The 13,848-nt window shown below is 39.2% G+C and overlaps 1 protein-coding gene across 2 annotated transcripts; it reads right to left on the reverse strand.

The window, feature by feature from the left end:
- Positions 1 to 10,828: 10,828 nt before the first annotated feature.
- LOC107786526 (omega-3 fatty acid desaturase, endoplasmic reticulum-like) lies at positions 10,829 to 13,431 on the reverse strand. 2 transcript variants are annotated; one of them, XM_016608015.2, is made up of 9 exons: positions 13,352 to 13,431; positions 12,468 to 12,794; positions 12,269 to 12,358; positions 12,101 to 12,167; positions 11,935 to 12,027; positions 11,670 to 11,855; positions 11,516 to 11,596; positions 11,287 to 11,424; positions 10,829 to 11,200 (listed from the first exon to the last, which is right to left on the reverse strand). In XM_016608015.2, exons 2-9 carry the CDS (start codon positions 12,761 to 12,763, stop codon positions 11,012 to 11,014), a joined length of 1,140 nt encoding a protein of 379 aa, XP_016463501.2. In that variant the 5' UTR covers positions 12,764 to 12,794; positions 13,352 to 13,431; the 3' UTR covers positions 10,829 to 11,011. The 2 variants fall into 2 exon arrangements, with proteins under 2 accessions (XP_016463501.2, XP_075078967.1); XM_075222866.1 differs by lacking the exon at positions 13,352 to 13,431 and adding an exon at positions 12,923 to 13,033.
- Between the last annotated feature and the right edge of the window lie 417 nt (positions 13,432 to 13,848).

The raw sequence follows: 13,848 nt of genomic DNA on the forward strand, positions 1-13,848 counted from the left end.
ATAGGAAAGGTCTGAGCACAGTATTACATTACATTTGATGCAATGTCGTGCATGTCGATGATGTGAAGGTATGTGCGAAGGATAGAAGATATGATTTCTTTGAAATAAAAGGTCATACAAGAAAACTCATCCAGTAATGTCTTTTGTTGAGAATTTAGAAGAGCAAGTTGCAAGTATTCATAGAAGATTGTAACCATATCAAGGAAATTATTGAAGAACTCAAAAATCCTAGGAGGTCATATGTAAGAGAAATGTGATAAAGATGTTTCACTAATGATGCAACATGTAAAGATGATAGTTATGCCTCTAGGCAATTCAAGAATCATGGAAAGAACAATGCAGCACATGACTTAGAACTTGTGGTGGTAGTTTTTGTGTAAAGATTTGGCGACATTATGTGTATGGGGTCCACGTTGATGTATTTACGGACTACAAGAGCCTCAATATATTTTCAAGCAAAAGGAGTTGAATCTGAGGCAGAGAGGATGGCTCGGGTTAGTCAAGGACTATGACATTGAGATTCCCTATCACCCGAGAAAGGCCAATGTCATGGCGGATGCTCTTAGCCAAAAATCTATGGGTAGTTTAGCTCACTGGGCGATATGTCAAAGGTAGTTGGCCATGGAGGTTCACTAGTGGCTAGTTTGAAAGTTTGTCTTGTAAAGTCTAATGAAGGTAGGGAAAATGTGCAAAATAGGGCTGAATCGTCGCTTGTGGTGGAGCAGTATGCTCAACTGTATATCAAAGAAATAGACAGGTTGCATGGCACTCTAGCCTAAATCATTTCCGATCGAGAGGCTCAATTCATGACAAACTTTTGGAAGAAATTTCAGCAAGGTTTGGGTACTCAAGTAAATCTTAGTATAGCCTTTTATCCACAAACTAATGGGCAGACAGAGCGGACTATTCAGATGCTCGAAGATATGTTGCGAGCTTGTGTTCTAGGTTTCAAAGGTAGTCGGGATGACCATTTGCCGCTTGTCGAGTTTGCTTATAATAACAACTTTCATGCTAGTGTTCAGATAGCCCCATTTGAGGCATTGTATGGAAGGAGGTGTAGATCTCCGATTGGATGGTTCGAGGTTGGTGAAGAAGAACTGTTAGGGCTAGATCTTGTGCATCAGGCTATGGAAAAAATTAAAGTCATTCAAGAGAGGATGAAAACTGCTCAGAGTCGTCAGAAATCCTATGCAGACGTGCGTCAAAGAGAATTGGAATTCCAAGTAGATGATTGAGTGTTCTTGAAAGTATCTCCCATGAATGGAGTCATGCGATTTGGAGAGAAAGGGAAATTGAGCCCAAGGTATGTCGGGCCATATCGGATCGCTCAAAGGATAGGACAGGTGGCTTATAGGCTGGAATTGCCCCTTGAGATGTCATTAGTACATCCGGTATTCCATGTGTCTATGTTAAATAAAGTAGTGGGAAATCCATCCGCTATTGTGCCGGTTGAAACTATCGAGGTTAATAAAGAGATGTTATATGAAGAAATCCCATTTGCCATTCTTGATAGGCAAGTCTGAAAATTGAGGAACAAGGGAATTGCTTCAGTTAAAGTATTGTGGCGAAGTCAACAAGTCGAGGAAGCCACATGGGAATCGGAAAAAGAAATGAAAGAGAAATATCCCCATCTGTTGTTGTCTAATAGGGATCGTGCGAACGGTTGTCTTTAAGCAATTTGAGGTAGTGTTCAGATTTGTGCAAGGCACCCCATTTTCCCCAAATTGCCTTATTGTTGTAACTTCTTAATGTGTGCGAAATTGGAAATGTTGATGCTATTAGGGTAATGTGAAACCCTTGAGGTAAATGATTAATTGAAGCATTTTTGACATGTTAAAGTGATTGAATTGTATGAGGCTCGTTGAAGTAACCCAGTTTTGTGCAGTAAATGACATTGGTTGAACCATGTGCAATTTGTGATGTAAAGAGAATGAGCTAAGTGCAAGTTGTTTAAAGTGTATGAATATGTATAAGTTATTGAGGTAATGAATTGTATACCAGTTGTAGGGATGACAGAAACTGTGTAATGGTACTTGGAAATATGTTTCGGGGGCTCTCTAACAGGTAGATAGGCCTAATTATAAAGGAAACTCTGGCGAAATTTTCGAAAATTTAGGGAGTTAGCCAAATGAGGGGCTGTTGATATATTTCATGATGTGAACAAGCTGGAGTTACATAAGGATGGCTAATGAATAAACCTCAATCCTCATTCGAGGACGAATGATCCTAAGGGGGGGAGAATGTAAGGCCCCGGATTTTTTTTTCAAGTAACTTAAGATTTCGTCGTGCCAAGGTAGGCTAATTATTTTATTTTGTGTGCAAATGAGGATCTAGGATAGAATGGATATCAATTGGATATGTTAATAAGTGTATAAGTCATATTAGGAGTGAATTGGGGTCTAAGGAGAGGCCTAAGTCTAAGCCAAGTTGAAAAATTTCATAATAGACGAAAGTTGTAAATGAGTGCGCACAAGACCTCACTTTGGACGCTCATATCTCCCGTTATACAAGGAGTTGTGTGACTCACAACATATAAAATTAAATCCCTTTGAGTCTAGTTTCCAATGCAACAAACCGTTCGTTATTTGGAGGTGTATACAGAAAGTTATGACCATTTTACTGGGCATGTGTCACTAGCGCGCCCAGATGCACGGCCGCGCTAGTATCAGGTCTCTAAATACCCCAAGACCGGGTAAGAAGAGTCCCTAAGTCATTTTTGATCAAGGGCTTGCTCTAACAAGGGGGAATCCGTCCCATACTTCATTCCTATGATCCAAGGTAAGGCTTTTGGAGTATTTTGAGTTGATTACTACTCCTAAACACTTATATTAACATGGATTGATCTTGAAAATCCATAGATTTCCATTAAAATCCTTAAATTTATCAAGAACACCACAAGTGGGGATTCTCAAGATTCTTACTACAAGAGGTATGTCTATCATCTCTAACTACTCTATGGTGATTATCCATGTAAGATATATACATTAGAACTCATGGGGTGGTGATTGGGAGCCATAGGTGCCTAACCTAGGTTGTGTTGGTATTGTAGAGATTGTGAGATGGGTCATTGAGGTATGATTCTTGGTATAATAGTATTATGTATACATGTATGTGCAAATTAGGATTGTGGGAAGATTGATGAACACAAATAGGTAAAGATTGGGTTAGGGAATGAAGGAAATCTTGTAAAAGAGAATTAAATATCAAGATGCTCAACTAGTGTTTGATAAAATGCTCCAATGAGCTGAAACCATGAATACCTTCCTAATTTGTGTTAATTTTGTTATGTCTCAAGTAGATTGGGATTGCTAGAATTTTCGAAACGTCGTAGTAACTTAACGAAAGCTTAAACGAGGTACGTATGGCTAACTTTGACCTTTGTAAAGTCACTTTGTTTGGTGCACGAATATCTGGTATGTAATATGTACGTGAATAACTTGTGGAATTACTGTGTTTGGTATGATTTGATTGTTTGTGGTTAAATCTCCTGATATAATGGTGTCCGTAATTGGCAATAAACCAAATGTGTGGTTGTGAATGTGTTATGTGGTAAGAGTTGAGAAACAAATGATAGAAGGAAATCATGAATGATGAACTTGGAACAATTGTGGTAATAACATACATGGCTTGTATTGGCAATTATCGCGGTGATATAAAATGCATACGAGTTGTTGAACATGATGGAAATAGTATTGATGGTTGTGGAAATTCTTTGATAAATTGTTGTTATTGTTCTTTGAGAAATTGTTGTGGTTGTTTTTTGTGAACTATTGTTGTTGTTGTTGTGTTGTTTGTGAATTGTAATTATACGGTGGGATCGGGTTGCACGCCGCAACACGAAGTAATAAGGTGTGGGTTGTGGTGATAAGGGTGGCCGAGGTAATAAGGGTGACCGAGGTAATAAGGATGGAAAGTGATCGAAATCACTATTGAAATGAAAATATGAGAAAATTGTGAAATCATTGATATGAAAATGTTGAAGGGGAAATGGAGAGTTTGTAACTTGTTTGGCTTGATTGTTTTCTTTCAGGTGTATTTGATTGGTGATTTCATTACTACTGTTACTTGTGTTTTGTGTATGGTTGAGTTTACTCAGGGCAAGTTTGTTCATACATACCAGTACAATTCAAATGTACTGACGTCCCTTTTGCCGGGGGCGCTACATTCGTGTTATGATTGTAGGTGGATCCATAGCAGGTAATCCAGTCCACCGTCCGTAGCTCCCCTTCACTTTCCTCCAGGAGCATTGGTGAGCCCTTTTCCTCTCGGGGCCTTGCGTGGCTCATGCCGCTTTTCTTCCCGGAGTCTTATTATGGTATTTGTGTAAGGTATAGCCGGAGCCTTGTTGCCGGCAAGTATCGTATCATCCTTTTGTATCCTTAGAGGCTCCGTAGATAGTAAATGTGGGTTGCGAACTTATGTAAATATGTATTTTGTATATGGGGCGATGTAAGTTGTAAACTTCATTAAGTGGCTATGTACGTTTTGTAAAAAGGGTGTTTTTAATTTTCAAATGACTATTTTCCTTGATTAATGGACAATGAAAATGCAGGGTAACACGTGGAATAGGAAAGGCACCCAGGTCCGCTTGGCCGGGGCTACCCGATCGAGTGCCGGTCGCGCTCCTCGGATTTCGGGGCGTGACATTAACAATAACCAATAGCAAATATTTCTATAAAACCAAAATTTCTCCTTAAGAAATGTCTCAATAACCCCTTTATGTTCCAAGGTGCTATTGCGGAGAAAAATGCAGTTTGTACAATTGGTAAGAAGAAGGTGGACGCCGCTACTGGGCGTGCATGAAAAAGTTTGATAGGCAACACGGCGAGCCTACATGTGATTTTGAGGTATGGATGGATGAACCATGCGAGCAGAAATACTATAAAGAGAGAATTTATGATTTTCATAATTTGTGTACAAGGCAATGGGAAAGAGAGTGCCGAACCAACCAAGAAATTGAGGAGTTGAAGGCGCAACTCAAGGAGGTGGAAGAAGAAAAAAAAAAGCTGGAAAACCAACTCAAGTGGTTGGAGCAGAGAGTGGTAGCCGGTCGTGACTAAACAGTGGCTTGTACGTGTTGAGCATAGTAGTGTATCTTTATGTTTCCCTTGTCAAGTGTTTTCATTAGTTGAACTGTTTATTTTTTGTTATGTGTATCTTTAGGTTTACTATGTTTGTGTTTGTGTTGTCATGTTAAAATAAAATTGTTGTTCAAATTCTGTTAATAAAAATGTTGTTAAAATAGAATCGTTGCCATTATTTACATAATGTAGTATTTTCTTCATAGAATTGTTCAAATATTCAACTTATTGGTGTTACTAAGGAAGACCAATCTAAAAATTTAAAAAAATTATATGTAAAGCGCGGTATAATACTACGTTTTTTTGAGTTGTCTTGTCGTTCTGAAAAAGCTGAAAACCATGTGAAAAAGTTGTTTTCTTGCAGAAAAATTTAATATGTAAAGCGTGGTATAATACTACGTTTTATGTGTATGTAAAGCGTGGTATAATACTACGTTTTATGTGAAATTTTGCCTATAAATAACGAGCGCATTCTAGTTAATTTCTGCGCTTAAGAACAACCTATAGCAAATATTTTCATAAAACCAAAGTTTCTCTTTAAGAAATATCTCAACAACCCCTTTATTGCCCAAGGTGCGACCGCAGAACCAAAAACATGATGTACGATTGTTGGGAAGAAGCTGGACGCCGCTACTGGGCATGTATGAACAAGTTTTATAGGCAACCCGACGTACCTACATGCAATTTTAAGGTGTGGATTGATGAACCATGTGAGCAAAAATACTACAAAGACAAGTTGTATCATCTTCATACTGTGTGTACGGGGCAGTGGGACAGAGAGCGCCAATCCAAGCAAGAAATTGCGGAGTTGAAGGTGAAACTCAAGGAGGTGGAAGAAGATAAAAAAGCTGGAAGACAAGCTCAAGTGGTTGGAGCAGAGAATACTAGGCGGTGTGCTTCAGTGTTGCTGCTGGCCTGAGTCGCATCCCCTGTCGCCCGGGTACACTATATGAATCATCATCATCAAGCCGCCTTTTTATGTGAGGATGTGCAGCAGCATCAACACCACAGCTGGCAGGATCGGTAGAAGAGGTCGTCGGGCCGTCAGCAACCTACAAAACAAGTACTAAGCTTAGCATGTGAAAAAGTATATTAGTATTGTACGTGTTAAGTCAAAAAATATTTTCTCACCGTGTTCTCGTCGGCCTCCTGAGTATATGCATCTGTGGTGTCCTCATCAAAGCATGTAGTGGCCTCAAAGATGGACTGGGACGAAGCCTTCATAAGAATGTTAAAAATTAATTAATGGCATCTCATTAAGGAAAAGAAACAAATTGAAATTTTACAGTAATACAAACATACCTGCACCTGTGGTAGATCCGCATCAACCGCCGGGGATGAGGCATAACTCAACCTGCACCCGCCATCCACGTCCCGGGTCGACCGATCCTCAGCTGCGGTAGATGGGACTGCAAAGTACTGTTGTACATCCCCGTCGAATGTACCCGTGATCAACAATGCTCCTGACAGGGTGACCTGCGATGCTGGTAGAGATAGCTGAAGCCTGTACGACGGCATACTGCTGGAAGGCTCATTTAGCTGAGGTATATAACCCGGCTGATCATCTCCAAGATCCTCATCTCCAAAATCCTCATCATGTCCCTCAACAGGTGGGTCGACAGGTACCTCAACGCCCCCTTGCTGGGGACCACCTCTTCGCCATCCCTCGCGACCCCATGGGGCACCCCTCCCTCGTGCCCTACCCCTGCCTCATGGGACAGCCCTACCCCGATGGTTGTCCTCTGGAGCCGCATACTGAGCCTCGTGATCCAACCTCGCTCCATCTCTCACTTGAAACAGGGTCTGACAAGCCAGATCTGCCACCCGTCGGCCATACTCAACGAGTGCAGCACTATCAACATGCTGCTGCATCTCCTGTCCCAACTGGTAGACCAGATGATGCCCAATATCCTGTGAAACACTTAAGATATTAATTAAATAACGCTATATCACAAATATAAGATATTAATAAGCCACAAAAACATACCAGTGCCTCGTGCCTCCCAGCGTATGGTCTGTAGCGCTCGCCAAGAACATGAATGGGGTTTTCGATCATCAGTCGGGTGTGATGGCGGTACCATGACATATATAACTGAATAGTGGCCTCCTGGGTAAATGAAGGTGGTGGCGGAATACGATCACCTCGCTGCTCCCAAATATGGACCTGCTGCTCTAGCCATCCTATAAATCTATCGTCCACCCTGGTATGGTCATCCCGCTGATAGTGTGTAGGCACCCATGCAGACTCCCCCGATATAGGCTGGGGACGATGAAACTGGCGAAGCACACGCTCTGTGGCATAATACTCAGCCATATCGAAGAAGATCATCGGGACGGAGGTGTTCCAAAGTAGTCGGTCGACTGAGCAATAATCGGGCAGCTGAGCTAGCAACTCGTCGTTGTATGGCGTCTAGATGAACTACCAAATAATAACATAAAAGAGAGTATGCGCAACACAACTCAATTTATAACAAGTAAGTGTAGGTACATATTTACCTGTCCGGCCACCAGCATATCTAACACATCCTGACAAGGGGGAGATTATGATGAGCATCGGTCCCTGGGTAGTTCCCACGCTGGAGAACCCACCTAGAAGCTAGAGGGCGAAACGGATGAGCCTCACCGGGCTCTAGTGGTGGTAGAGGTGGCTGCAACGTCATGATCCGCTGCCAAGCCCAAATTTAAGATAAAAGGTTGACATAAAATTTAAGAGTCATTTCGACCATATAGAATTCGGAGTAATGAACAGAGTATTCGAAAATATTGTCACTTGTAGAAGGGGCAGAAAACCACATATGTCCACCTGACAAAGCATGCTCGCCCGACACATGCTCCTATACAGGTATGCGAGAACAGCAGCACCCCAGATGTACAGGGGTAAATCATCTAGCTGTTGCAGATGATGGAGAAAGCGCATACTCACTAGACTTCCCGAAGTGTTCGGGAACAAGACACCCCTGAAAAGCAGGAGCAGCGCCAACCTCGTGTACCGCTCAATATGGAGATCCTCCGTCTCGCCGGTAATGTCTGGGTGCAAAAACGCCATATGATCTCTGATGGCTGACAAAGCAACGCGACTGCCCCTAGCGTCACCCTGAGGTCTAAGGTCTGTAACCAGTATACTGCCCCATCATATCCAAATACTGTCCACGCATCATGGATCTAATGTACTGAGGCAGCGCAATGACCCGTCCATCTACGCACAGCCCGTACAAAACCTGAATATCCTCCAGCGTGATGGTGGCCTCTCCAATGGGCAAGTGAAAAGTGTGCGTCTACGGTCGCCACCGCTCTACCAAGGCCGTGATGAGAGACCAATCAAGCTGCATCCGCCCAATCCGAAAAATTGTATAGAAGCCCGTAGCCTGTAGGCGCGCGACTACGCGGGCATGGAAATGATGTTGCGCCATGAAGTCCTACAAATCGTCAGGTCTCCTGGCACGGAGAGGCTGATCCGATAGATGTCCCTCCCATACAAAGGAGGACCTATGGTCGCCCTGCAACACTAATAGCTGATCCTCGGCTGGTCCAGGATGCGCAGGCGGAAAGTCCATTTCGTCTACTATAATTTAAAGAAAATTAATTATGTGTGTTAGTTTAATAAATTAAATAATTATTTTTAAAATTGGACTGAGTAATTATCTATGGGTTCCAGGCTCGATATTTGAGGCCCGGTAGCACCAAGTTATCCTTAATTATTATGTGTGTCAATTTCAACATTTTTAGAATTTTGTTAGTTTAATAAATTAAATAATTATTTTTAAAATTGGAATGAGTAATTATCTATGGGTTCCAGGCTCGATATCTGAGTCCCGGTAGCACCAAGTTATCCTTAATTATGATGTGTGTGAATTTCAACATTTTTAGAATTTTATTAGTTTAAGGAATTAAATTATTATTTTTAAAATTGAGTAATTATCTATGGGTTCCAGGTTCGATATTTGAGGCCCGGTAGCACCAAGTTATCCTTAATTATTATGCGTGTCAATTTCAACATTTTTAGAATTTTGTTAGTTTAAGGAATTAAATAATTATTTTTAAAATTGGACTGAGTAATTATGTATGAGTTCCAGTTACTACATACTTAAACTACAGAGACTCTACGCTAAAAGACTCTACATTTTACTACGCTAAAAGGCTATATATTTTACTACGCTAAAAGACTCTATATTTTACTACGCTAAAGACTCTATATTTTACTACGCTAAAAGGCCACTATTACATATAAAAACAACAAACATAACATACATATGAACAACAAACTAAATAAATAATATTTATTTATTATTTAAGCAAATAAAAACATAACATTAACAATAAAAATTATTTATCAAGTTTTAACTATTTTTTGTCCCAAAGCTAATAAATCAATCCGGGTATAAATAAGATACAAATTTAAACACAAATTAACATGGAAACACATTCAACAATACAAATATGCATGTACTATACGAGTTTCGACATAAACAAAATCGAAGTACCTCGATTTAAATTTTTTGAAATAGATTCAAATCGAATTTTTGAACCCGAAAGAAGGAATCCAAAGCTTGTGTACTACACTCTTTGCTTTTTGGGTGACGGGTGGGGCCCAAATTTTTTTTTTTAATTTGACGGTGGGAGGGACCAGCAGTGAGGAGGGGGGAGTTTTTTAATGGAGTCGTTGTTTTGGGGAAGAAAAAGGGGCCCTATATTTTATTAAAGGAAAACGCAGTACAATACTGCATTTCCCTTAAACGCAGTATTGTACTGCGTTTTCCTTTAATTAAATATAGGCCTTTATGGCAGATTATAAGGTGAGCCCAATTTTAATAGGGAAACGCAGTACAATACTGCGTTTAAGGGAATTGCAGTATTATACTGCGTTTTCCTTTAAAAAAAAAATTTTTTTTTTAATAAATCGCAGTATAGTATTACGTTTAACTTTAACGGCTAACCTTCCGTTAAAGTAAAATGCAGTACTATACTGTGTTTTATGTCCTTATGTAACTTTTTTTTTAACAGTAGAAAAGTATTTTTTGCCCAAAAGGGCACTATTTATGTTTCGGACTCAGTGTTTCCCCTGCTTCTCTTTCTTATTTATGGAACAGAGACAAGCAACAACCAGCTTCAGAGCTTCCACTTGTATATTCTCGTTCTATCACTATCTTGTGGTACCGTTTGCATCCTCGAAAACAATTTATGAGGCCAATGATTCTGTATGATACGACAATATATTTCTGGACCATTTTTGGCAATCGTCTCTTTCTTAAGTATTTACTTGTTTTTACACACATATATATATGGATGCCCCTTGAATAACTTAACTAGGTAACCGGTTCACACCAATTGTTCTTTCCTAAATAATCTTGTAGCTTGTCACATAAACTAAACTCATTTTCTATATTTAAGTAAAACAAATCATATTGGCGTTATAATACTAGTACTAGAGAAAACAAATCATCTTCCCTAGTTGCTTAGGTAGGAATTAAATAATTACTTTAAATAATGGGAAGGTACTTGGACAGTCCTCATGTAAGCTTTGCCTACACCAAAAGGACAAATGTATTCACCCTCTTTTACTTTAAATTACCCTTGTGACAAAAGCCAGAAGTACACAAAGACTACTCTAATGGAAGCAAGCAATATTTTACTGTCATTTCCTCTCTCCTTGGAATTAACCATACGGTTGCTGAACCAAGAAAGAAAAAAGGGAAAGCCAAGATTGATGGAATAGAAATAAACCATGAAACATGTAGGCACAAAAAGCGTTAAAAAAAGCCCTGTTCTTTCTTGTAGCTTTGTTTTCAAGAGAGAAATAATGGGAACACAATCTTATCGACTAACAAAAAGCTCTCAAACCTATTTTTTCAATAGGTTTCAATTATAAAACTATAGCTAACACCAAGTTTGTGAAACGAGTTAATGAGATTATTTTGATTTCTCTTTCTCACTCATTCATCCTTTGGAGCAGATCGAAAGATGTGTGGATCGGTCTGATAGAAAACAATCTCCCCGGAATCGCTAACATAATGATCCTGCTTCATGCTCCTTGTTAAATCCTTAACCAAGTGAAAAGGAATTGGCCCTGATTTCTTGGGTTCCCTGTAATACTTGCCAAGTATAGGCTTTGCTGCTTTGGTCTGCAACATATTTTAGAATCATCATCAGCAGGTTTCAGTATGAGAATACTAGATAGTACAGTACTATTAATTTTAGAACAACATACCGCTTCTCTCAAGTGATAATGTGGTATCTGAGGAAATAGATGGTGGATAACATGTGTTCCGATGTCATGATGTATGTTGTTAAACAATCCGTAGTCTCTATCAACTGTGGTTAGTCCTCCTCTAAGGTAACTCCATTCCTGTTCAATTTTTCACTAGGTTTAGCATTTGACACTTCACATAAAACATACTTATCAAAATTGGAATTTCAAGGATATTGATGTCTTAGACCTTGCCGCGGTACCAGGGAAGCTTCTTCTCGTAACCATGGTGATGCAAGTAGGTAACAAAATCTAGCCACATTACAAAAATCTGAAAACAAGATGCACAGCTCAGCGGGCGATTACTAGAAAAAGCAAATTAAGTAGAGATTAGCATGACTGACCAAGTAAGGAGCGCCATAAATCTTAAACATTTGCAGAGAACCAAAGGCAATGCACAGATAGACGAGGAGAGCTGCCATGACAGTCCAGCACAGAGTTGATGTAACCACATTCTTCCTCTCATGGGGTTGGAACAAATCACTGTATGGATTGAAATGAGAACCAGATTTTCCTGGACTTCTCTTCATCTGCATCACAGATGTATGAAAACTTTAGACTAGTAGTATCTACGTTACGTTTCAAATGTAGATAGATGCAATCTCTTACCAGGTACATTGGATATGCTAACAAGGGAAAAGGGATCTTGTATCTTAGGAACTTGGTTGAATAACCCACTTTGTTGTATAGCTTTTCAGGCATCTGGAGGAAAAGAGATTATTATATATTTACTTTATTTATGGGTAAATAATTGGCAGTAATATAAGGAACATACCGGCACCCAAGACTCATCAGTCTCCACATTTCCATGGTTCTGATGGTGAGTTTTGTGGCTGATTCTCCTGTTAGAGAAAAGTATCCATACATTAACTTATGAAAGTAAAAAAGATAAATTATCTAAAAGAAAAAGAGGAGATAAAGAGAGACAAGTTGAAGCACCAACCAGCCATGGTAGGGTACCAGAATGGCAGAATGAAGTATGTGACCAACCACATTATTTAGCAACTGGCTGTCTGAAAAGCTGCCATGGCCACTACAAAAAGAAAAGGGGAAAACACAAAAATAAAGCAACATATTCGAATCTGAAAACAGCAATGTTGATTAAGACAAGAAAGGTGTAAAAATTATAGCCCAGTATTTACCAATCATGTCCAAGAACAAAGATTGCCCAAAACATGGTGCCTTGGATAGCCCAGTAAACTGGGTAAAATAACCAACTATCCAAGTGAATTGCTATGACAATCAAGGTAGCAACAAATACTACGTCCCTGACAACATAGCTCAAGGACCTAAATGGATCTTTAACCCAACAATGTTTAGGGATGGCATTTCGTATCTCTGCCAGCCTAAAGGGAGGAGGGGCACTGGGGTCGAATTCAAACTCCATCTCGTTAAAGCTGCTCTTATCATAAATCTCACTTATTCCCAGAGACCCCATTGATTTTCGTCCAGAGTCTTCAACCCTGAACCTGTTTTGAATGGAGAATAACAATGTTATGTCCAAGATATTTTATAATGCAGAGGGAAACATAAGAATAAAGCAATTATTCGGATATTTTACACCGTCCAAGTAAATAAATATGCTTTTCCCCCTTACATTTCGGTTAACTAAAGTCATGTGAAGAGAATCTTGAAAAGGTCATTTAACAGATAAAACAGAGTATAAACATTTCCAGAGAATGCAGATTATGATACTAATATTCTGGGTGAAACCAACGGCTCTTCTTGTTTAGTGGCCACCACATGCAGAGTTACACCATTTTCCCATCTCAGGAAAAAAAATAAATGGTTAAAAATTGTATGAACGGCGGAGTAATCGATAAATGGGTTTTTTTTCCCTTTTCTCTAGATTTGTTCCAAAACAAGAACAAAGATCCAAAATATGATATTCAAGATTTTCAGAAACTCTGTAAAATGTATAGCAAAAAATGAACAATTTCTTAAATTGATAATAACTAGGTCTCAAGGAGACAGAGATGGAAGAAGAAAGTTTCCGAGGAAAGTGGAGATTAAGGTAGCATTTTACCTTTTGACAGCTCTCCGTATTTCTCTACACTGCCTCTCCTTCAGTTTCCTTTTGTGCTGTCTAAAAGTATATTTATAGAAAAAAGAAACTAACTCCGGGGAATATGGGGATACATAGAAGTTTAATGGTTTCAGGCAAAAAGTGAACTATCTAACTCAAGCTTAGGATTTTTTTTTTACCTGTTCTAATACATTTTTTTAATTCTAGTATTTTCCTTAATTATAATCTGCGCTTGGTTATCGTACCCCAAAAAAAAATCAATTTTAGAGATAACTATATTCTTATAACCTTTTCAATAATCACTTCTACAGACTCTAAAAAAATTGGTCTGATAAGTTACCCCGTAGGGGTGGTTTGGTTACCGGAATAAGGATACTAATTTCGAGATAGAATTTGAGATTATATTAATTATTACATTTTTGGCTATGGATATAAGTTTAATATTGTGCTATTTGTACTATTATATCCCTTTACAATATTTTATAAAATGATCTTTT

Source organism: Nicotiana tabacum, chromosome 10 (genome assembly GCF_000715075.1).
Source record: "Nicotiana tabacum cultivar K326 chromosome 10, ASM71507v2, whole genome shotgun sequence".
Classification (NCBI taxonomy): domain Eukaryota; kingdom Viridiplantae; phylum Streptophyta; class Magnoliopsida; order Solanales; family Solanaceae; genus Nicotiana; species Nicotiana tabacum.